This window comes from Symphalangus syndactylus, chromosome 1, assembly GCF_028878055.3.
Source record: "Symphalangus syndactylus isolate Jambi chromosome 1, NHGRI_mSymSyn1-v2.1_pri, whole genome shotgun sequence".
NCBI classification, from domain to species: domain Eukaryota; kingdom Metazoa; phylum Chordata; class Mammalia; order Primates; family Hylobatidae; genus Symphalangus; species Symphalangus syndactylus.
This window is the reverse complement of record NC_072423.2, coordinates 142,718,079-142,740,313: the sequence shown is the minus strand read 5'-3', so window position 1 is coordinate 142,740,313 and position 22,235 is coordinate 142,718,079. Positions and strand designations below refer to the sequence as shown.

General features: G+C 39.2%; 1 protein-coding gene across 15 annotated transcripts in view; it reads right to left on the bottom strand.

The window, feature by feature from the left end:
* The window catches only part of PSD3 (pleckstrin and Sec7 domain containing 3), a 555,378-nt gene that overhangs the window by 110,159 nt on the left and 422,984 nt on the right, over positions 1-22,235 (bottom strand). For 14 of the 15 annotated variants that reach the window (XM_055286530.2, XM_055286538.2, XM_055286547.2 and 11 more), the window contains one exon: positions 12,573-12,616. In XM_055286530.2, the coding sequence (XP_055142505.2) occupies positions 12,573-12,616 (44 nt within the window). Of the gene's footprint in view, positions 1-12,572; positions 12,617-14,616; positions 14,856-22,235 lie in introns of those variants that run through there. The other variant, XM_063612797.1, reaches the window with a different exon arrangement.

The following is a 22,235-nucleotide window of genomic DNA, read 5'->3' as shown; positions in this document are numbered from 1 at the left end:
CATACTAAGAAAAATGCTTTCTTCATATCCCAGCCTCCATAATTCTTTGCTCCTCGGTGATTCTAAAAATGCTTTAGGACAAGTAGGCTACTAACATAATCACATTCCATCTGCTCACCAACCTGTCTGCTCTGAATATTCTGAAGTTGAAGATAATGTGAAACGATGATAACAATATTTGTAAAGTACAACACTTTCATCATATTTAGAAATATTTAAACTTTTCACAATAAACCCCTTAAAATTTGTAAGTATCCATCTCAATCTCATTATCAAGAGAGATGCCACTTAGACATGAAGCAAACAATGTATTGCCATTTAAAAAAAAAATTTGGCTTTTTAAAGCTAAGAACTGGGTGGCAAATCTTTCCAGTTCAGCTGAGAAAACAAGTACTTAACTCTTCAGTGTGAGCTCAGATTAAGTATGAGATATGCTTCAGGTTCTTGATAAAATTACATTTCCCAGAGCCATATGAGAGAGCTGTCCTAGTCCATTTTGTGTTGCTAAAACAGAATTCCACTGGCTGAGTAGTTTATAATGAACGGAAACTTATTTCTTACAGTTCTGGAGACTGGGAGGTCCAAAGTCAAGGGTGCTGAATCTGATGAGGGACTCCCTTGCTACATCATCCCATTGTGGAAGGTGCAAGGGCAAGAAAGGGTGAGAGAGCAAGAGGGCTGTAAACTTGGTTTTATAAGAAACCCACTCCTGCAGTGACAACATTAATCCATTCATAGCCCTCATGACCTAAGCACCTCTTATGAAGCCTTGCCTAACAGTTGGGGGACATATTCAAACCATAGTATTCTGTCTGTGGCCTCTGAAATACATTCATTTCATCACAATGACCGCAGTTTTAACTCTTTCTAGCACCAACTCAGAAGTACAAAGTCCAAACTCTGACCTAAATCAGATATAGGTCAATTTGAGGCATGATTCATCCTTAGGCAAATTTCCCACCAGCTGTGGGCCTGTGAAATCAAACAAGTTATCTACTTCAAATACTATGGTGAGACAGACATAGATGCTCCCATTCCAAAAGGGAGAAATAGGCAAGAAGAAAGAATTAACAAAACCCAACTCTAAAACCAAATAGGGAAAACAACATTAAGACTTAAAGCTGGAGAATAGTTTCCTTTGATGTCCCAAACCCTGGGAACGCTGGAATTGGGGTTGGGCCCCCGAGGCCTCAGGCAGCCCCAACTCTATGACTTTGCTGGGCACAGACCACCCAGCAGCTATCAGGGAATACCCCACGACATCTTTTGAAATGTAGGAAAGAAAGCCATGCCTCTACAGCTCTTACATTCTGTGTGCCTGCAGAATTAGTACCACACGGATGCTGCTAAGGTTTATGGCTTGTATTTCCTAGAACAGTGGGCTGAGCTGTAGCTAGGCCTGCTTACGCCATGGCTGGGGTGACCAAGGAATGCTGTGCCAGAATGTGGGGAGCAGAGAACTGAGGGGGCTCTGGTGGAGAGCACCCTGGGCCCATCCCTTGAAACCATTCTGCCCTCCTAGACCTCTGGGACTGTGATGGAATGGGCAGCCTCAAAGATCTCTGAAATGTATTCAGGGGTCATTCTCCCATTGTCTTGATCTTGATCAAGATAATAAAAGATATCGATCCATATCAATATCCTTTGCAAATGGTTGCTTGGCCACAACTGTGGTTTGCTTTCCCAAACATGCTTTATCATTCTTTGTAAGGCCAGGCTGAACATTTTCAAAATCTTTCTTCTGCTTCTCCATTAATTATCATTCTATCTTTAAGTCATTCCTCTCATATATTACTGTATGTGGTTAAAAGTAGCCACTTAGCTCCATCAATATTTTGCTTTGAAATTTATTGCACCAGATATCTTAGCTCCTTGCTCATAAATTCTGCCTTCCCTAAAGCTCTTGGGCAAGAATACAATTCAGCCAAGTTCTCTGTGACTTTATAACAAGGACTGTCTTTACTCCAGTTTCAAATACCTTGCTCTTCATTTCTACCCAATACTTCATCAAAATGGACTTTACTATCCATGTTTCTATTAACATTCTAGTCATGATCACTTAAGTCATGTCTAAGAAGTTCCAGATGGTCCTTAAATTTCTTGTCTTCTCCTGAGCCCTCACTGAACTGCCCACAATGCTCCATTTGCAGCAATCTAGGCTTTTTCCAGTATTCACTTCATAACTGTCCCAGCTTCTATGGATTACCCAATTCCAAGTCCCCTTCCTTCCACATTTTCAGCTTATTGTTGTAGCAACAGCCCTAATTCTCAGTACCAATCTTCTGTCATAGTCTGTTTTGGGTTGCTATGACAGAATTTCACAAACTGCATAATTTAAAATGAACAGAGATTTATTTCTTACAGTATTGGAGGCTGGAAGTTCAAAGTCAAGTAAAGGGCCTGCATCTGGTGAGGGCCTCCTTGCTGGGGTCTTCTCTAACCCCCACCTCCTCTCTTGTGCTTTGCTGCCTTTCTCCTAGTAAGGCAGAAGGTCAAGAAAGCGCAAGAGAGCAAGTTGGGGATCACAGGTGCTTTTAAAACAGAACTACTCTCATGGTAACTAACCCACTCCCTTGATAACATTAATCCATTAATTAGGGCAGAGCCCTTTTCCCTTATGACGTAACAGTCTCTAATTAGGTGCTACCTCCTAACACTGCATTGGGGATTAAGTTTCTAGCACACAAACTGGGGACACGCTGACACCATACCAAGAGTCTTCCTTAATTCTAACCACTGAAAATCTTTTTCCTTTAAATACCAAAATCCAGAAGATTGATCCATGTTCAATATCATTTTTAGCTAACAATTTTTTAAATTAAAAATACTTTAATGTAGAAAACTCTAATAATCAATAGCTAACAAAATTAAGTGATCTCAATTCTTTAGTTCAATATTTCCTTCAAGTTAATGGTCAATTTTTCATAACTATGGCATTTCTGTTTCTTTCTAACAGTCAGGGTGTCTTCGCTGAATATAAATAGAACAATCAAACCAATAATATCCTTTACATAACCACTATACATATACAGATATAACCTTAGTTATTCTTCATATAGATTGTCTTGTAAGTTTGTTATGCCAGTACTAACATTAGCATTGCTATTTTACCAAGAGTCCAGCATGATGCAGTATCTGCCATGTTAGGAATTTGAGTACAGTGAAACAGATAGCAATGACAATGAGAACATTAAATCTCATTCTAGAATTTCAATGAGGTATAATGAGTATCTAGAAAAGACATTTAATTGTATGAGCACCTCAAGTGGAGAACTGAGTTTTATTCCTTCTGTTTCTCCCAACAATAAATGAATGCACTATTCCTTCTTTGTAGTCAAATATCTCATGCAAATAATTTTATTAATTTTTCCATGGTGAGTTCTCTCTACCTATGACCCTAAATGCCAAGCTACCTACCTCTCTCTGCACACACTCAAATTAAATTTTTGGTTACATATTTAAAATATCTGTTTTATCTATACCATTGTCCAGCTTAATATTTTACCAAGAGTCCAGTATGATGTAGTTCCTGCCATGTTAAGAACGTGAGTATAGTCTCACAAACAGCAATGACACTGAGAATGTTATTCTAGTATTTCGAGAGGCACAATAGCAACTTCTTCTTGCCTTAGTTTTCTTGTTAGTAATGATTGCCAGCCTATAGATGGCTACACTGAAGTTTAAAATGAAAATTACTTTCATTTTAAAGTTCCCTCATAAATGTCTTCATCCCAAATAACTTTTTCGAGCAAGAAAGTTTTCCTCATTAATCTACATCTGCTATTAAGAAACACGACTCTGATTAACAATTTTATATAACTAGATTCACTAGGGATTAAGGATATATAGTTATTGAACAAAGTAAGTCATTGCAAAAAAGGAAATTACCACGAGTTATCTTTTTTCAAGAAAATCAAATAATTTTATATCAAAGTAAAAATATTTTAACTAAAATTAGGAAGAACTCTTGATTAGGATGTAAGTTCAATTCTAAAAAGCAGACACAAGAAATTCCAAGTTTTCTTCATGGCTGATTCTAATGTTGGCAAGTAAACAAAATGAAGCATTACAACAAAAAAAATGAAAAACTTAAAGGCAACAAATTATATTAAAAAGTGTAAGGTGATACAACTAAATCAGTCTAAACTAACAGAAAAACTCTTGGGTGAAAAGAAAACTATCTGTCCTTATGAGATTACCATCTCCCACAGAGAAACAACTGAGATTACATTTTAATTAATATGTATTATTACCTAAAATGAAATGAGAATCAATGCTGAGTTAAGTAAAATATGAAAAGGGAATCAAATAATGAAAGTAAAAGAGCCCTAGAAGGCTTCTTTTCTTGGAAAAAGAGTTTTCTTAAGCATTCACAAAACAAAGAGACTTTGGAAATAGTTACCAATTTCATATTTAGGCCATTGGGTTGAATGAAGAATCAAGATGCCCACATAAAAAACAGGTAATAGTAATCCCATTGCCTCTATCATCCCTCAAGAATACACACAGAGATGTACATGTACACACTCACACCTTCATGGGCAGTGTTATAATGGCAAAAAAGTGGGAGGAAATCTTTGGAAAGTTTTCTCTACTTCCTAATTTCAGCAAATCAGCCAACAAAGAGGCAGCACTGATTTCCTGGAAAGACCAGTCATGATTTAAATTTGCAACAAGGAAATGAAAAGCAAACTACAAACTGTTGGTATTTAAAACCACACTTTCTAAAGCTCAGGGCTATCATAAGACATGACTGGAAAGACAGAAAGATATCAATGTGCTCCCACCTCACCTAATTAGCCAGAACAATTTAATATGTGAGGGTAGATGGGAAATAGTTTAACTTACTAGCAAATACAGCAAATGTTTTAAACTGTTACTGTTATAAAATGAGCTGTAGGGCAATATGAAATTGCAGGAAAGATTATTCCATGATGCAAAGTTGTAAAATGCTTATCCAGAGTTAAAAAGAACAAATGTGCTAAATGACGAGCAAGGCCAATGCTGCTGTAACTAAAACACGGAGGGTGCACAAGTGCAGAGGGAATCCAGAAGTTCATTATTTAAAACTGTTTTTTTTTTTTTTTGCTGACTTTATCAAAATGAGGCAATACATGATTTTTTTTTTTTTAAACCAGGATAAGGGAGTGATATGGTTTGGAACTGTGTCCCTGCTCAAATCTCACGCCGGATTGTAACCCCAAATGTTGAAGGTGAGGCCTGGTGGGAGGTGGCTCGATCATAAGGGCATTAGCCACCTTTGGTACTGTTCTCATGATAGTGAGCAAGTGAGTTAAGTCATCATGAGATCTGGTTGTTTAAAGGTGTGGGGCACCTGCCCCCTCTCTCTCTTCTTCTTGCTCCAGCCATGTGAAGTGCCAGCTCCCCCTTCACTTTCTGCTGTGACTTAAAGTTTCCTGAGGCCTCCCCAGAAGCTGGGCAGATGCCAGCACCATGCTTCCTGTACAGCCTGCAGAACCATCAGCCAATTAAACCTCTTTTTATATAAATTACCCAGTCTCAGGTATCCTTTATGGCAGTGCCAGAATAAATGAATTGAGAAAAATTGGTCCCAAAAAGTGGGGCAATGCTATAAAAATACCTGAAAATGTAGAAGCAACTTTGGGAACTGGGTAATGGGCAGAGGTTGGAAGAGTGTGGATGGTTCAGAAGATGACAGGAAGATGAGGGAAGCTTTGAGACTTCCTAGAGGATTCTTAAATTGTTGTGACCAAAATGCTGATAGTGATATGGACAATAAAGTCCAGGCTGTGGAGGTTATCAGATGGCAATGAGGAACTTATTGAGAACTAAAGCAAAGGTTATGTTTGTTATGTGTAAGCAAAGAATTTGAAGGCACTGTGCCCCTGCCCTAGGGATCTGTGGAACTTTGAACTTGAGAGTGATGATTTAGGGTATCTGGCAGAAGAAATTTCTAAGCAGCAAAGCATTAAAGAAGTAACCTGGCTGCTTCTAACAACCTATGCTCATATGTACAAGCAAATAAATGACATAAAACTAGAACTTATATCTAAGAGTTTGGAAAATTTGCAGCCTGGCCATGTGAAAATTTGCAGCAGGCTGAAGCAATTTGCTTTACTAAAAGGCAGGCAAGTGCTGATAGCAAGAAAATGGGGAAAGTGCCTCAAAGGCATTTCAGAGACCTTTGCAGCAGCCCCTCCTATCACAGGCCTGGAGGCTTAGGAGAGAAGAATGGTTTCATGGGCCAGTCCCAGGGAAGTTTCGCTGCCCTATACTCCTCCCTGCATCCCAGCCACTCTAGCTACAGCTGTGGCTAAAAGGGTCAAGGTACAGCTCAAGCTGCCACTCCAGAGAGTGTAAGCCATAAGCCTTGGTAGCTTCCACATGGTGTTAAGCCTATGGGTATGCAGAGTGCAAGAGTTAAGGCTTCAGAGCCTTTCCCTAGATGTCAGAGGATGTATGGAAAAGCCTGGATATCCAGGCAGACATCTGCTGCAGGGGTGAAACCCTCTTGGAGAACCTCTACTAGGGGAGTGCAGAAGAGAAACGAGGGGTTGGTTTCCCAAACCCAACAAAGAGTCCCAACAAAGAGTTCCCACTGGGTCACTGCTTAGTGGAGCTGTGAGAAGTGGGCTGCCATCCTCCAAACCCCAGCATGGTAGAGCCCCCAGCAGTTTGCACCCTGCACCTGGAAAAGCCATAGACACTCAACGCCAGCCCATGAGAGCAACCTCAGGGACTGAACTCTGGAAAAGCCACAGGGGCAGAGCTGCCCAAGGCCTTGGGAGCCCACTCCTCACATCAGTGTGCCCTGAATATAAGAAATGGAGTCAAAGCAGATTATTATTGGAGCTTTAAGATTTAATGACTGCCCTGCTGGGGTTTCGGGCTTGCACAGGGCCTGTAGCCCCTTTCTTTTGGCTGCTTTCTTCCTTTTGGAACAGGAGTATTTAGCCAATGCCCATACCTCCACTGTATCTTGGGAGTAACTAATTTGTTTTTAATTTTACAGGCTCATAGGCACAAGGGAATAGGCTTGTCTCAGATAAGACTTTGAGTTAAGGCTGAAATGAGTTAAGATTCTGAGAGACTGTTGGGAAGGCATGACTGTATTTTGCAATATGAGAAAGACATGAGATTTTGGAGGGGCCAGGGATGGAATGATATGATTTGGATCTGTGCCCCCACACAAATCTAATGTTGAATTATAATCCCTGCTGTTGGAGGTGGGATCTGGTGGTAGGTGATTGGATCATGGGGGAAGATTTCCCCCTTTGGTGCTGTTCTCATGATAGTGAGTAAGTTACTGTCAGATCCTGTTGTTTAAAAGTGTGCGGCACTCCCACCGCACCCTACTCTAGCCATGTGAAGTGCTGACTCCCCCTTTGCCTCCGGTCATGATTGAAAGTTTCCTGAGGCTTCCCCAGAAGCTGAGCAGACGCTAGCATCATACTTCCTGTACAGCCTGCAGACTGTGAGCCAATTAAACCTCTTTTCTTTATAAATTACCCAGTCTTAGGTATTGCTTTATAGCACTGCGAGAACAGACTAAAACAGGGAGATTTCTTACAATTTGTAAACATTGTTGTAGAAAGCAGCAATAAACATGAAAGTCAAAGAATGGAAGAGAAGAACATTAATTTTCCTAATAGACAATACTGAACTTATTTTATTTTCCTATTTGGGTTAATTGTTGTATTTTCTAAAGATCCTCATACAGATACATTTTAAGCAATTGCAACATAAGATATAAACTCCCATATCCACCTCAACTCACCTCATCCTACGCCATCCCAATCACAAAGGGTAATTACTCATTTTGTTTATCACTTAGACTGGAAATTTTTTAAAGCCAAGAAAAATGCCTCAATGTTTTGTGTAGTTTTTTTCTCCCCAAATTATCAGCAGGCTGCATGGTGCAAGTAGTTCAACAAATAGATGCTTCACTAATAATAAACAATTGAGCAAAGGAACTTGGAAAGGCAAATGGTCATGGTCCTGTATGATGTACCTGAGACCTTCCACAAGTCAATTGGACTCACTGCACTCTTTATTACAATTTTTGTATTTTTATCTTTGTACAGTCCTCCCTCTCCCCTCAATCTCATGTTGTGTTCTCATTAGGCAAGGATCTATGTCTTATTCATATTTGTATCTAGGGCACAGCACTGGGCCAGGCACAGGAGAAGCTGGGTAGAGACTGTGGAATAGATGAAAAATAAATGATCCTTGCTACTAACTCAAGGGAAAAACTCTAGTAATTCTATGAGCATTTAATGAGACTAGCAAATTGATACAAAATTCTCTTAATGTGCACTGCATCAAAGGCTAGCATAGAAACATTCAGACTCAATCCCTGCTCTTCAAAGACTTTATAAGATGATGTGGCTACAGAGATGCCAGGCAGCATGGTGGTGCCATAGGAGGCCATAACAGCTGGGAAAAATCCTGGCCTTCCCACTATACTGGACTTTGGACCTACTGATGAACATTTCTTGACTTAACTTTCCTCATATATAAAGTAAGAACATTAGACAACATAAGTACCTTTCAAAAAATTTTTAAAGAACATATACCTTAAAAATATTAAATAGAACCCTATACATATATTCAAAGAGATAAAAGTGTAGCTGTTTTGATCAGTTGGACTAGGCATAATACTTAAGGATGCAGAACTGGGTCCCCATCAATTTTCACTCACCCCCCCCCGGTAAGGCCCCAAGGCATCTCCCTGTAACCCAAGGTTACAATGAACCCAGTCAGAAAACCAATGATATAAAAACCTATAAGGTTTATAACAGTTATAACATTCTCCAGTTCAAGCATTCAATAATTCTATCGTGATTTCCTCTAAGGTTCTAACATCCACATCAAGATGCCTCCTGTGCAAGTCTTCCACGCATTATCCTACAAATTTTGCAGCATCACCACCTTTCCTGTAACTATTTTCTAAACTACACACTTGTAGGCTTATCTTTTAAGAAATGTGGTTCCTTCATTACCATTAACATCCTTTCTATAGTCTTCTATGGAGCCTTCATTACATATAAACACTATGATCAGCAACAGAGGAGATAAAGGGACAAATCCAGACATGTATCATTTCCTTAAAGAGCTTACAATCTAATGGCACATTACTACAAATAACCATAATGGGGTGTAGAAACTGCTGGTGTCATTAGATAAAGTAAAATGGAAGCTTAAGGCTGAGATCATACTTCTGATTAGCAAGATCAGAAAAAACTTCAAGAAAACAGATGGAATAGGAGCTGGACTGTGAAGGATGATAGGCTTTAAACATAAAAAGATTATGGGACACAGGTTCCCAGCAGAGGTGACTTCACGAACACTGAATGGAGAACAAAATCAATTATTGGCAGAATGTGAAGGGCCTAATTAAAGTTTTACAGCACATAGGAACTTCACAGAGGTTAAAGTACAGGGAAGACTGGAGACGGAAGCCCTTGTTAAGGGAGGCAAACACTATAAATGCCTGAAAAACAAAAGAATGGCAGGAGTGAAGAGGAAACATGCTGTTTGGAGCCATTTCTGCAGGGGTTGGAAGTGGTGGCGTGGGAGGGTGTCAAAGATGATGTAAAGGGTAAAATCCAGGTAAGCCGGAAATGCTGGTGTCATTAATAGAAATGGAGCACACAAGACAAGTTTGGAGACAGACGATGAGTGCTAAGCGCCAGCAGAAACATCCTGCAGATAAATGCAAACACTGAATTGAAACTTGGGAAAGAGGTCAGAGCTGTATATAAATAGGAAGAATTTTTACAGAAACGGCAGAAGAAGTTTTAAGAGTGAATTGCAATTGCTGAGGAGGAGACTACATTGGAAGAAGACAATTCTAAGTGTCCATCTAACACTAAGGGATAATACGAGGAAAACGGGTCAGAAAAGTCCAGTTAGAGAGGTATGGGAGAACTGGGAGAGCACAGTGTTACAAGTAATTACATCCATGTACATACACATTTATCAAGGAAAAAGCTTAGTTTTTTTTTGAGACCAAGTCTCACTCTGTCACCCAGGCTGGGGTATAGTGGCACGATCTTGGCTCACTGCAACCTCTGCTTCTTGGGTTCAAGCAATTCTCCTGCCTCAGCCTCCCGAGTAGCTGTTATTACAAGTGCACGCCACCACGCCCAGCTAATTTTTGTAATTTTAGTAGAGATGAGGTTTCACCATGTTGGACAGGCTGGTCTCAAACTCCTGACCTCAAGTGATCCATGCTCCTCAGTCTCCCAAAGTGTTGGGATTACAGGTGTGAGTCACCGTGCCTGGCTGCTTAGCTCCTTTTCTAAAGTATCACATACACTGATATATGTCAGTATTCTCTGAAGGGTGTTCTAAATAAAAAACACATCAATTGAAGAGCAACTTGCTTTATGTTCACTGTTTTCAAACATTTCACAGTGTCACCCTGAAGGTTACATGAGGCTCAATAATTGCTCAGTCTTGCAAAAGAGGAAACCGAGGACTATGGGTTAACTTGGTCAGTGAACCAGGTACTACATGAAAAAGCTGTAAGTCACACCAAAATATATCTGACTCTGAAATCCAGGCTTCTGAACAAGATGCTCTGCTAACTTCACAAGAAGAAACCAGTTACTGGGTAAACTCCCGCCCCTCCACCCTTGGATAACACGCAAGATATAGCTTTCTTGCATCAAACTCTGACTACCTATAAATGAATAAATAAAATCTGCTCTAACAAATTAAAAAAAAACCTAGATTTACAAAACAGGTCCTCAAGAGTATATGTATTTGGTTTTTAAAATAACTTCATAAAAGAATCTTCAATGTATTCTCTTGCCCAGAGTGAATATGATGATGCCATTTTTATTTATTTTCTCTAAACTGCATATTCTGTATATGTTAGGATGTCCTTTTTACATTTCAGCAAGATTCTGACTATATCCTTCACAAATTTTTTCTATGAAACCCACTTTTGTTCATGAAAAATAAGCCTAAAGAGGAATGATCACCTTTGATAGTAGACCATAAATTCTTAATAATCAGTTTTCCCTGAAATGGCATGCTGCCTTTAAATGAGTCTCATCATGTATATACATACAGACACATAACCCATATATATATATATGCAAATATTAAAGTCTTAACTTTTGACTCCCTAACTTGCAATAGGACCATATGACTCTACAGTGAGTAGAAGCAATTCAAGTGGTGCTGATACTTCAAAAATAAATTCCTGCACATTATATGTAATACATAGTCAACTACTAACCCATGTTCCTCCAACGTGCAGATGACAGAACAAGTTTTATCTCCCAAGTTATGATTCTGTAAACCCGAGTTCATTGCAGAATGCTGTGTTAGGTCACGTGGTAAAACAATACTTAATGAATACTCAGTAAAAATAAAAAATAAAATCCAAGGAGTTCTAATTACAAAAAACACACTTTGACCTAATTTTCTGGTAATGTAATTAATAATTTCATATTCTTCCATAATAATCTTATAAAAATTAAAATTTTGAACTGCTATATTGATTAGCGAAATTTTAACAAGAGTGGTATTGTTTTAGATAGACCTAGGTGTAGCTCATCTTTAATAGTATTTCTCAAAGTATGTACCCTGAAACACTATATTTTACTGTCAAAGAGAGTCAGGAAACATTACACATTCTATTCCTCTCTTGGGGACTGATAACACACATTGGCATTGGATAAGCTCCTAGAAGTTCTGAAGTTTAAATAAAATAGCTTTATTTAATCCATCATCTCCTGAGCTTATTCTATTCAGAGAACCTTTTTTTGGTTGCTGTTGTTGTTTTGTGCTTAGTATCTATCAGTGTCCTAGTATGATAAGTATCACAGGAAACAAACCTGGAAAGCCATGATCTATGACGATAGGAAGGAGATAATTAAAATAAGTGGATGATACCAAAACCATTTGTATTAAATTTTGGAATACATGCTATTCATCAGCAGATTTTTCTTTTAGAATGTTATTTTTTAAAAGATAAATTTAAGGCTGGGTGCGGTGGCTCACGCCTGTAATCCCAGCACTTTGGGAGGCCGAGGCGGGCGGATCACAAGGTCAGCAGATCAAGACCATCCTGGCTAACACGGTGAAACCCCGTCTCTACCAAAAATGAAAAAAAAATTAGCTGGGAGTGGCAGTGGGCGCCTGTAGTCCCATCTACTCGGGAGGCTGAGGAAGGAGAATGGTGTGAACCCGGGAGGCGGAGCTTGCAGTGAGCCGAGATAGTGCCACTGCACTCCAGCCTGGGCAACAAAGACAGACTCCACCTCGAAAAAGAAAAAAAAAATTAAAAGAAAATTAATTACCTACAGGTATAGCAACCACTTTAAAAGCAGAATAGGAACACACTGAGTACCAAAAAACCACAGGATACTCAGGGTTTACTTGTATAAAACCAAAGTAGATTTTAGTTGTATCTGGGTTTACTTGTATAAAACCAAAGTAGGTACGACACTTGGTGTAAAATGAGAATTGGCAATGCATATTTAATCCTCCTCTAAGATCACTTCCAAGGCATAAAGACAGTAGGAAAAACGTGAGTAGTTCATTATTAAAAGGCTGACGTCCAGCACACTTACACTGCCCACTCAAGCTTCTCATTCTTGATTGAGTTGTACAGAGCCTGTAAAGAGAGAAAATGAGATCAAATTATTCTTTCCATTCTGTTCCACATTTTGAATTCAGCAAATGACCAAGTAATTCCTTCATAACAGGATAGGCGCGAAGCCCCCCTTGTCAGTCACCTTGGTTTTAGAAAGGTGAAGAATACATGGGGAGGCAAATGAGCATTGGGTGAACAACATTTCATGAAACAAAGAGACTTTCACAAAGTTAAAACTGTCTTTTAAGGGCCGGGCGCGGTGGCTCACGCTTGTAATCCCAGCACTTTGGGAGGCTGAGGCGGGCGGATCACGAGGTCAGGAGATCGAGACCACGGTGAAACCCCATCTCTACTAAAAAATAAAAATAAAAAATAAAACAACAAAACTGTCTTTTATCAATAAGGCACAGTACTGTACTACATTTCGCCATAGTAAAATATTAGGATGTGATTAAAATTACACTGTGCATGCTATTTCTCATATTGAAAATATGGTCTTGTAGTTTCATTCAGATGGACAGTGGAGTACTCATACTTTTTTCTTTTCTATTTTTCAGACGGAGTCTCACTCCCTTGCCCAGGCTGGAGTGCAATGGCACAATCTTGGTTCACTGCAACCTCCGCCTCCTGAGTTCAAGTGATTCTCTTGCCTCATCCTCCCCAGTAGCTGGGATTACAGGCGTGTGCCACCACACCTGGCTAATTTCTGTACTTTTAGTAGAGACGGGGTTTCACCATGTTGGCCAGACTGGTCTTGAACTCCTGATCTCAGGTCATCTGCCGGCCTCAGCCTCCTGAAGTGCTGGGATTACAGGCGTGTGCCACTGCACCTGGCCGCCTTTTCTTTTTTTTCCTTTTTCATTAAAGAAATAGAATTGTTTTCATGGCAAATTAAACAGTAAGACACATGGTAGGGGGACTGAAGCCAGACATGGAAAAGCATCTTAGAATAGTTTTAGAGTTTCTATACCACTGACTTAAGCAGTTTTTATTATAAATGTAACATCCCAATTCTGCCTTACAATTAAGTATTACATTGGGGGGTGTGTGTGGTTGCGGCAGATTGCATAGAAAGCTTCTCTAGACCCTTGGTAACAATAATGGTATAGTTAACTCAGCACAAGACTGCCACCCCGATTCTCCCAGCTCTAGCATTACAAAGGTCCTTGTAGTCAGCTTGTTCCACTATACCAACTACCGAGAAACATTTTTTTAAGAGACAGGGTCTTGCTGTGTTGCCCAGGCTGCAGTGCAGGGGCTATTCACAATCATGATAATAGTGCACAACAGCCTCAAACTCCAAGGCTCAAGTGATCCTCCTGCCTCAGCTTCCTGAATGGCTGGGACTACAGGCACATGCCACAGTGTCTGGCTTTACTTTTAAATTTTAAGTAAGATGTTATAAGGAACACACAAATGCATTTCTAAGGTACAAAACCACAAGAGCAAATTATATTTAACAAAATAACTGTATGCATAACAATTTTATGATGATGTTGGAACATTTTTCCTCAAAGAATGACTTGGATCAATTAGAACTTTAAGGCTTAGCCAAGACTTCATTTACTCTGAGATAGAAAAAAGGGGGATCATATGTCATCTAACCTCTTGTCTTTCAAACAAGAAAAGGCAGGTTCAGAAAGTTGTCCGAGCAGCATAGCAGAGCAGGACTGCCTTGTATTTCTATCCTTTCGCCCTTAACATTGTCTCATTCAAGTGTTTACATGTGTGTAAGCAAACACTGCACACCAATAGTGAATTCACTTTTTAGCAAAATACTTCCAAATTCAGTACGAATTTAAGTTGCAGATTTTATATTATTTATGACTCAATACATGTATTCTTAGCCAGTATCTTGACAAACTTCATGAAAGTTCTCAATTGTGGCTTTAATAGTCAATTCAACTATTGAAATATTACAGTAGCTAATAAAAACCAGGTCACATTTTATATTTTTCAGGACATGATATGTATTCTCAAACACAAAAGGGATAGAACATACAATTAAAATACAGAGTATACTGAGGCACAAAGACCATGCTATAAATTGGATATTCGTTTTGAAGAACTCAGGTTTACTGAAGAGCTCCGATCTATGATACAGTTAATGTCTCAGGAGGCTGAACACCTACAGAAGTGCACAGAGAGTTGAAACCTAGCTCAAGTCTTAGGAGGGCTTTTGTTGGATAAATGTCTTTTAAATGAATTATATTACTTGCACGAGCCATTTTGAACCTACAAGTAACAGTGGACTGAGAAACTACAAATGAAAAGAGACAGATCATTAAAGGTTGTTTAGATGCTACTATCATATTCAATATCATCCAGAGTAATTCACAAGGTTGCAAAGAGTTTTAAAAATCTGTTCATAAAGGTAGACAGTTTAAATGACAGCTAAACATCTAAAATTTTTCTAATACATTCATTTCTGTTCTAGCACAAATTTTTTCAAATACTTTTGCCCTCAAGAATATTTTACTTAAAGAGAAGTAGAATTCTAAATTTAAAAATTCTTGCTATTGAATCAGCCAGATATCTTATGAAGATAATCTATTATAAAGCATCTTGCCGAATTCCACAGACTTGCAGTATTGCAGGTCAAGTCTTCTCACTGTGTAAATAACATAGAACAGATTTTTTATTGTAGCATGCCGAATCCAAACAGTGGATGTCATCCCTATTCTTTTCAATTGCAAAATTGCAAAGGAATTTTCCTTGTTCTTTGTAGTGCTTTATCACAATTCATTATTTTTCTTAATAAAAGGAAGACACTTTACAAATGCATCCAAAACTTAAATACACTCTCAACACAACTTCCCATCTTTCTATCTACTCAGCCTAGTTAAGAAATGAATTCCCTTGATTCTTCTTTATCTCTAGCCTGACAGTCATTACCTCCTTTCCCATGTAGCCTAGACGTCATAGTCTCTCACTTCCACCAGTCTAGTTAGTATCTTCAATTTCTTTGTTCTGCTGTTATAGTTGAAAATATTAATACATACTATATAATTCCTTTTTTTTTTTTTTGAGACAGGGTCTTGCTTGGTTACCTAGGCTTGAGTATAGTGGTGCAGTCATAGCTCACTGCAGCCTCAAAATCCTGGGCTCAAGGGATCCTCTTGCCTTAGCCTTCTGAGTAGCTGTGGTTACACCTATATAACTCTTGAACAATCCTACTCTGATTTCTCCATATGAAAATCCTACAGATTAGTTAAGATTTATTTTACTTTCAAATGTCAAATACCTAAACACTACCTTAAGGGTAAGGAGGCCTAATTAATGTAGTCAGATCATTAAAAAAATATGCATGCAGTAACCTCAGAGATCCAGGAATTTCTCTCTCATCTCAATTCTCCTCTTTCTACCCCAACCATCTCCAGTCCTTGTTTCTCCACTACACAAGAAATGCATCCAAAACAAGCAACACCTTTTCACAGCTTCTCTCTCTCAATAGTAACAACAACAAACTAGTTCTTTCTCCCAGCTCCAGTATGAAAGGTCCCAGGAGAGGTTTAGTTCACCTATCCTTCCCATGGACAGATCTGTGTGGGTAGGAGATAAAGTTCTATGACTCGGCCCATCTCTGAAGCCAAGGAGACTAGGGGGTTGTGGGGAGGCGGGTATTAATGAAGGGTAGCACTAACCTAGCCACTAATAATCCTCCTGAACTTCGCAGCCTCCCCAATTTGTATGTGACCAATTCAGCACTACTAGAGAAAATTAAACAACAGAACAAATTAATGCCATTGAATATTCATCAAGTCAAACTTCAGCAGGGTCTTCATTCGTGAGCCTCTTGCCATCTCCTCTAAAATGCATCAACACTAGCACCTATTTCTCCTTTCTGATGGTACGGGAAGAACCAACAAAATGGGATTTCAGAACTGAACTCAGAGATCATGAAACAAAGGTTTCCTTATACAGATAAGGAAATGAAATCCCATGTTAATTAACTTCTCTCCACATTCCATAACTGTTTTTCACAAACACTGACTCAAGTAAATAACACTTCATGTTTACATCAACTAACTACACTGTCTCCTCCTAAGACCAAACCTTATAGCATCGTATATGCCTGGCCAAAGTCAGAGCCCATTTGAAAAGATAATAAGACTTGTGCCTCTCTTAGAATATATTCAAATAATCTGGTAATGTTCTATTCTTAAAAGATGAGCTTTAAAGAGCCACCGTTGCTAGGACACATGCTTGAAGTGCCTTTGTCAGTGAGGATGATGGGCTGGCTGCACTGATCCTATACTCTCAGTCCATTTAGGACCAAAGGCATTTGTCATGAGAATGGCTAAAACTGGAGGCGTACTCTACGGCTCAGGAAAAAAACTTGTCTCCAGCTATGTGAGGGGTTATCTGGCCTAGCCCCCAGAGGGCAGGGTTTGTGGAGGAACATTGCTATGGACTGGTAGTTAGAGCTAAGTGGAAAAAGTTACCACGTGGACCTTAATGGGACAGGACAGCCCATATGAATACACACAGTGAAGCGATAACTCACTGTGGGAGGCTGAAGAATGGCACCCCCAATGTCCAGGTCCCGATCTCTAGAACTTGTGAATGTTACCTTATATGGCAAAAACTTTAAAGATGTGATGAAGTTAAAGAACTTGAGATGGGGAACGTACGTGGGTGGGCTCTAAATGCAATCACAAGTGTCTTTATAGAAGAAGGCAGACGGAGATTTAAGAAAGCAAAGAAGGCGACAGGAAGAGGAATATGGAAATTAGAGTAATACACACATAAGTCAAAGAATGCTGGCGACCACCAGAGGTTATAAGAGGCGAGGAAGAGATTTGGACCCTCCAGAGGGTAAAAAGCCCTGTTGACCTCTTGATTTCAGACTTCTGGCCTCTGCAATTCTGAGAATGCGTTTCTGTTCTTTAAGACGCCAAGTTTGTGGTAATTTGTTTCAGCAGCCCGAGGAAACTGATACTTCAGGGTACAAGAGAACAGCAGATACCTAGCAAAGAATGATGATATACCCACAGGTGGATTTCAGGAAAGAGTTCCACGGTCAGTCCCTAGGTCAAATAGTCTTTCACCACAGTGGTCTTATCTAAAGATGTGCTGGTGCATGTGAGACTCAACCGAGGAATTTTTAAAAACACTGATTATTGTGCACCGTCCTAGATCTACCACATCAGCTCCTTGGATCAGGAAACTGCATGAATATTTCTAAATGCTCCACATGTAACTCTGATTGGAAGCCTTGGTTAAAAAATCACTGCTTTGCAAGCTTAACCAATCTTTTATCTAACTGCAATTTCTGTAACTTAATCCCGGAGCCAGATAGCAATCACATACCTCTCTCGACACTAGCCAGGACAGAATGACTCTTTGAATTCGAAGATCATCATTTTTAAGAATGAGAAAGCAAAGAAAATTGCTTAAATTACAGAGGTAAACATATTCTGGTCTAAATTTACTTTTAAGTGTTTGTTCCTCACTTTTGGTTGCTTCTGAGAGACGATAAAATGCAATTTTATTCAAGGCTTTAGCGCCGTCATTGCCAGCCCACACAGGGCTCTCTGAAGCTTTTCTACATTACCATGCATTGTGTAACCGTGAGTCTCTCTCTTCCCCTCTCCAACATATTTTGCACAGTTGATGGAATTCGTGTATTTTAGTTCAATCATCTCTAAACTCTAATTAATTTTTTTCCCTGTGGTCCCTGAATCATTATGAAAAGTATGGAGGATATCACAGCTTCCACTTTCAGTGAAACTGACAGTGACCGCAGTGGAATTTGTACTCAGAAGGAATTATGACACCATCCATACCACAGTTCCCTCTTTCAAATGCTATGCTGGCTCTCATGCAGATACTTAGATCAAGCAGACCGTTAAGTATAGAATTAAATATGCACCACTCTGGCTGTGTTATCAGAGAAAGAGCATGTTTGAAAAAGACATTGGTTAAAAATTAACGATAAACCAGTTATTAGATGAATATCAAAATGGTTAGAAAAACTCAAAATACTTTGCAATGGTCTTCAACTTTAATTATCTTCTCTATGCCTTAAAATAATATTGAAAAACTGCACTACCTCTCACTATAGGAAGCTTCTCCAAAACTAGTACTTGGAATTGACTCTTTTTTTGTCCCCTCCCCACCAGTGGAGGTCCTTACACCTTGCAATGTACCAAATGAGGTTACAGGTGAGGGTTATGACTTTTTTTTTTCTGAAGTGGCAAAGGGCAATTGTTAAGCAGAGATGCAAAAGGAGCAATAGCCTGAAGGCTTGACCACAAGAGAATTCACAGGTAGATCCATTTTAGGGAGAAGTACATATAGAAGATGAGTTTCTGGAAATGGATTCCCTTTAAGCTATTTGTGTTCTCCCATACCTATTGGACAGTTTTCACATACCCAACTTTAAAGAGCATCACATTAGAGAATGCATATGCATAAGCAACCTGGTCAACATTCATCTTTTCAGCTCTTATTTAGGGTAACAGAACATGCTTGAATTTGTGTTTTTTTTTTTTCACTTCTATGGTAAGATGTAGTTTTGAAATCAAATCAACATGTAAACAGAGCTGAAATCTGTATCTTGGACAATTAATCTTGTGTTGTGATGCACTTCCAAACCCAGTCACAGTCGCAAAACCACCTAACCATGAATAGATGTCCCAGCACAAATTCATCTTAATGAACACTAGAAAATTAATTTTAAAGCCCTTATCTTATTGAAAGAGAATCTGAAGTATAATTAATATGTATAATTCATCATGTAATCATTTTTAAGCACATTCCAGAGGCTAGGGAGACATTATGCTAGGTACAGATGAATCTGTTCTGCCTTCGGAGGCCTCTTATATAAGGAATACAAAATGTGCTGCTAACCCTGACTGAACTTTACCTAGTGAAGAATTAGTCAGCTAATGGAGTCAACTAATTTTTTTTCCTACTTACAACGTGTGAGACACTTTCACACACAGTATCTAATATGTGACACTGTGTTATACATATTTTCTTGACAGAAAAATTTGATAAAAGAGAGAACAGATCCAACCTTATGAGAAAAGAATTTGAAATGGGTGGGTGGGGCACCTGTCACTGACTTGTACATTTAAGACAAATCAATTTACCTGGCCCTCATTTTCTTTATATGCAATAGGAGAGGGCTGCATAAAGTTAGTGTTCTTTGCCCACTTCCAGATCTACTATTTTACAATTCTACTTGAGAAAGGCCTTAGCTATTACCCAGCCAAACTGCCAAACTAGTCCTTTCTTTAGTCTCTGCTCCCTTTTCCTGTGCTCCTAAGTATTTTTTGCCATGGTTTTTGATCAATAACATCACTACCTGCTCTCAAACCCCAAGCACAGCTTTTACAGATTAATAAATGCATATTTTAAAATTGCAAATGAACGAACAAGAATAGGAGAGGGAGTGGGAGCTATAGCAAGAAAGCCAGAGAAATGTTATGAGGTGGGGGAAGGGGAACAATGGGACTCTGACTGCCTCTTTTCAAATGCACCTTTCTGAGCTACAATAGTTTGAACCACCATTCCTTCATTATTACTGAAGAAAAATAAGGTAGCCAAAGATAATACTAACTAAACACACCCGCCAAAGAATATGGCCAGCATCTCTGGAAATGCACAAAATCAAACCTGAAAGTGAAGGCCAGGCACAGTGGCTCACAAATGTAATCCCAGCACTTTGGGAGCCGACGAGGGTGGATCACTTGAGGCCAGGAGTTCGAAACCAGCCTAGCCAACACGGCAAAACCCAGCCTTTACTAAAAACACAAAAATTAGCCAGGTGTGGTGACACGTGCCTGTAGTCCCAGCTATTTGGAGGCTAAAGCAGGAGGATTGCTTGAACCAGGGAGGTGGAGGTTTCAATGAGCCAAGATCATGCCACTGCACTCCAGCCTGGGCGACAGAATGAGACTTTGTCTCAAGAAAACAAAAAGCAAAAAAAGAAAGTGAATAAAAATGTAATTGCTAATTATCTTTTGTACGAACATAATACTTCAAACTTTTACTAATGAGTGTATGCATTCATTCATTTATTTTTGGGGTGGACTTGATCAATAAGATGTATTCAAACACAGCATATTCCTCCTAAACTACTTTTGCTTCACCTTGAGGTTACCTTCTATTGAACTGGCTGTTGTGTCTTAGAGAAAGTGTCTTAACTATGCTAGTATGAATAACACTATTTCAAATGTAAAGAAAATATTAAGATTGCTGCTAAGTTCCTTGTAGAGCAAAGGTTTTAAATACAGGGATACCTCACTGTATTGTGCTTTGCTTCACTGAGCTTCACATACACTATAATGCTTTACAGCTTGAAGGTTTGTAGCTACCCTGTTTTGAGCAAGTCTGTCAGTGCCATTTTTTCCAGCAGCCCAGTTTCACTTCGTATCTCTCTGTCACATTTTGACAATTCTCACAATTCAAACATCTGATTATTATATTTGCTATGGTGATCAGTGATCTTTGATGTTACTACTGTAATTGTTTTGGGGAGCCATGAACCATGTCCACGTAAGATGGTAAACTTAATAAATGTTATGTGTTCTGAGCACTGCACTGACCAGCTGTTCCCTGAGACACAACAATATTGAAATTAGGCCAATTAGTAATCCTGCAATGGCCTCTGTGAACTGTTCAAGTAAAAGGAAGAGTTGCATGTCTCTCACTTTAAATCAAAAGCTAGAAAGGATTAAGCTTAGCGAGGCTAAGGCTAGGCTGAAGGTGAGGTTTCTTGCACCAGTTAACCAAGTTGTAAATGAAAAGAAAAACTTCTTGAAGAAAATTAAAAGTGTTACTCCAGTGAACACACAAAATATGAGAAAGTGAAACAGCTTTATTGCTGATATGGAGAAGGTTTAAATGGTCTGGATAAAAGATCAACCAGCCACAACATTCCCTTAAGGCCAAATACTAATTCAGAGCAAGGCCCTAACTGTCTTCCACACTGCAAAAGCTGAGACAAGTGAGAAAGCTGCAGAAGAAAAGTTTGAAGGTAAGAGATGTCGGTTCGTGAGGTTTAAGGAAAGAAGCAGACTCCATAATATAAAAGTGCAAGGTAAAGCTGCAACTGGTGACGGAGAAGCTGCAGCAAGTTATCCAGAGGATCCAGCTAAGATCACTGATGAAGGTGGCTATACTAAACAATAGATTTTCAATATACACAAAACAGCCTTTTATTGGAAGATAATGCCATCTAGGACTTTGAACGCTAGAGAGGAGAAGTCAATGCCTGGCTTCAAAGCTTCAAAAGTCAGGCTGACTCTCTTGTTAGGGGCAATGGGGCAATGCAGCTGGTGACTTTAAGCTGAAGCCAACGCTCATGTATCATTCTGAAAATCCTGAGGCCCTTACTCTGCCTTTACTCTTTAAATGTAACAACAAAGCCAGGATGGCAGCATATCTGTTGACCGGATGGTTTGCTAAATATTTTAAGTCCATTGTTGAGACCTATTGCTCAGAAAACAGGATTCCTTTCAAAATGTTACTGGTCATTAACAGAGCACCTCGTCACCCAAGAACTCTGATGGAGATGTACAAGGAGATGACTGTTGTTTTCATGCCTGCTAACACAACAACCATTCTGCAGACCATGGATCAGGAAGTAATTTCTACTTCCAAGTCTTATTATTTAAATACATTTCAC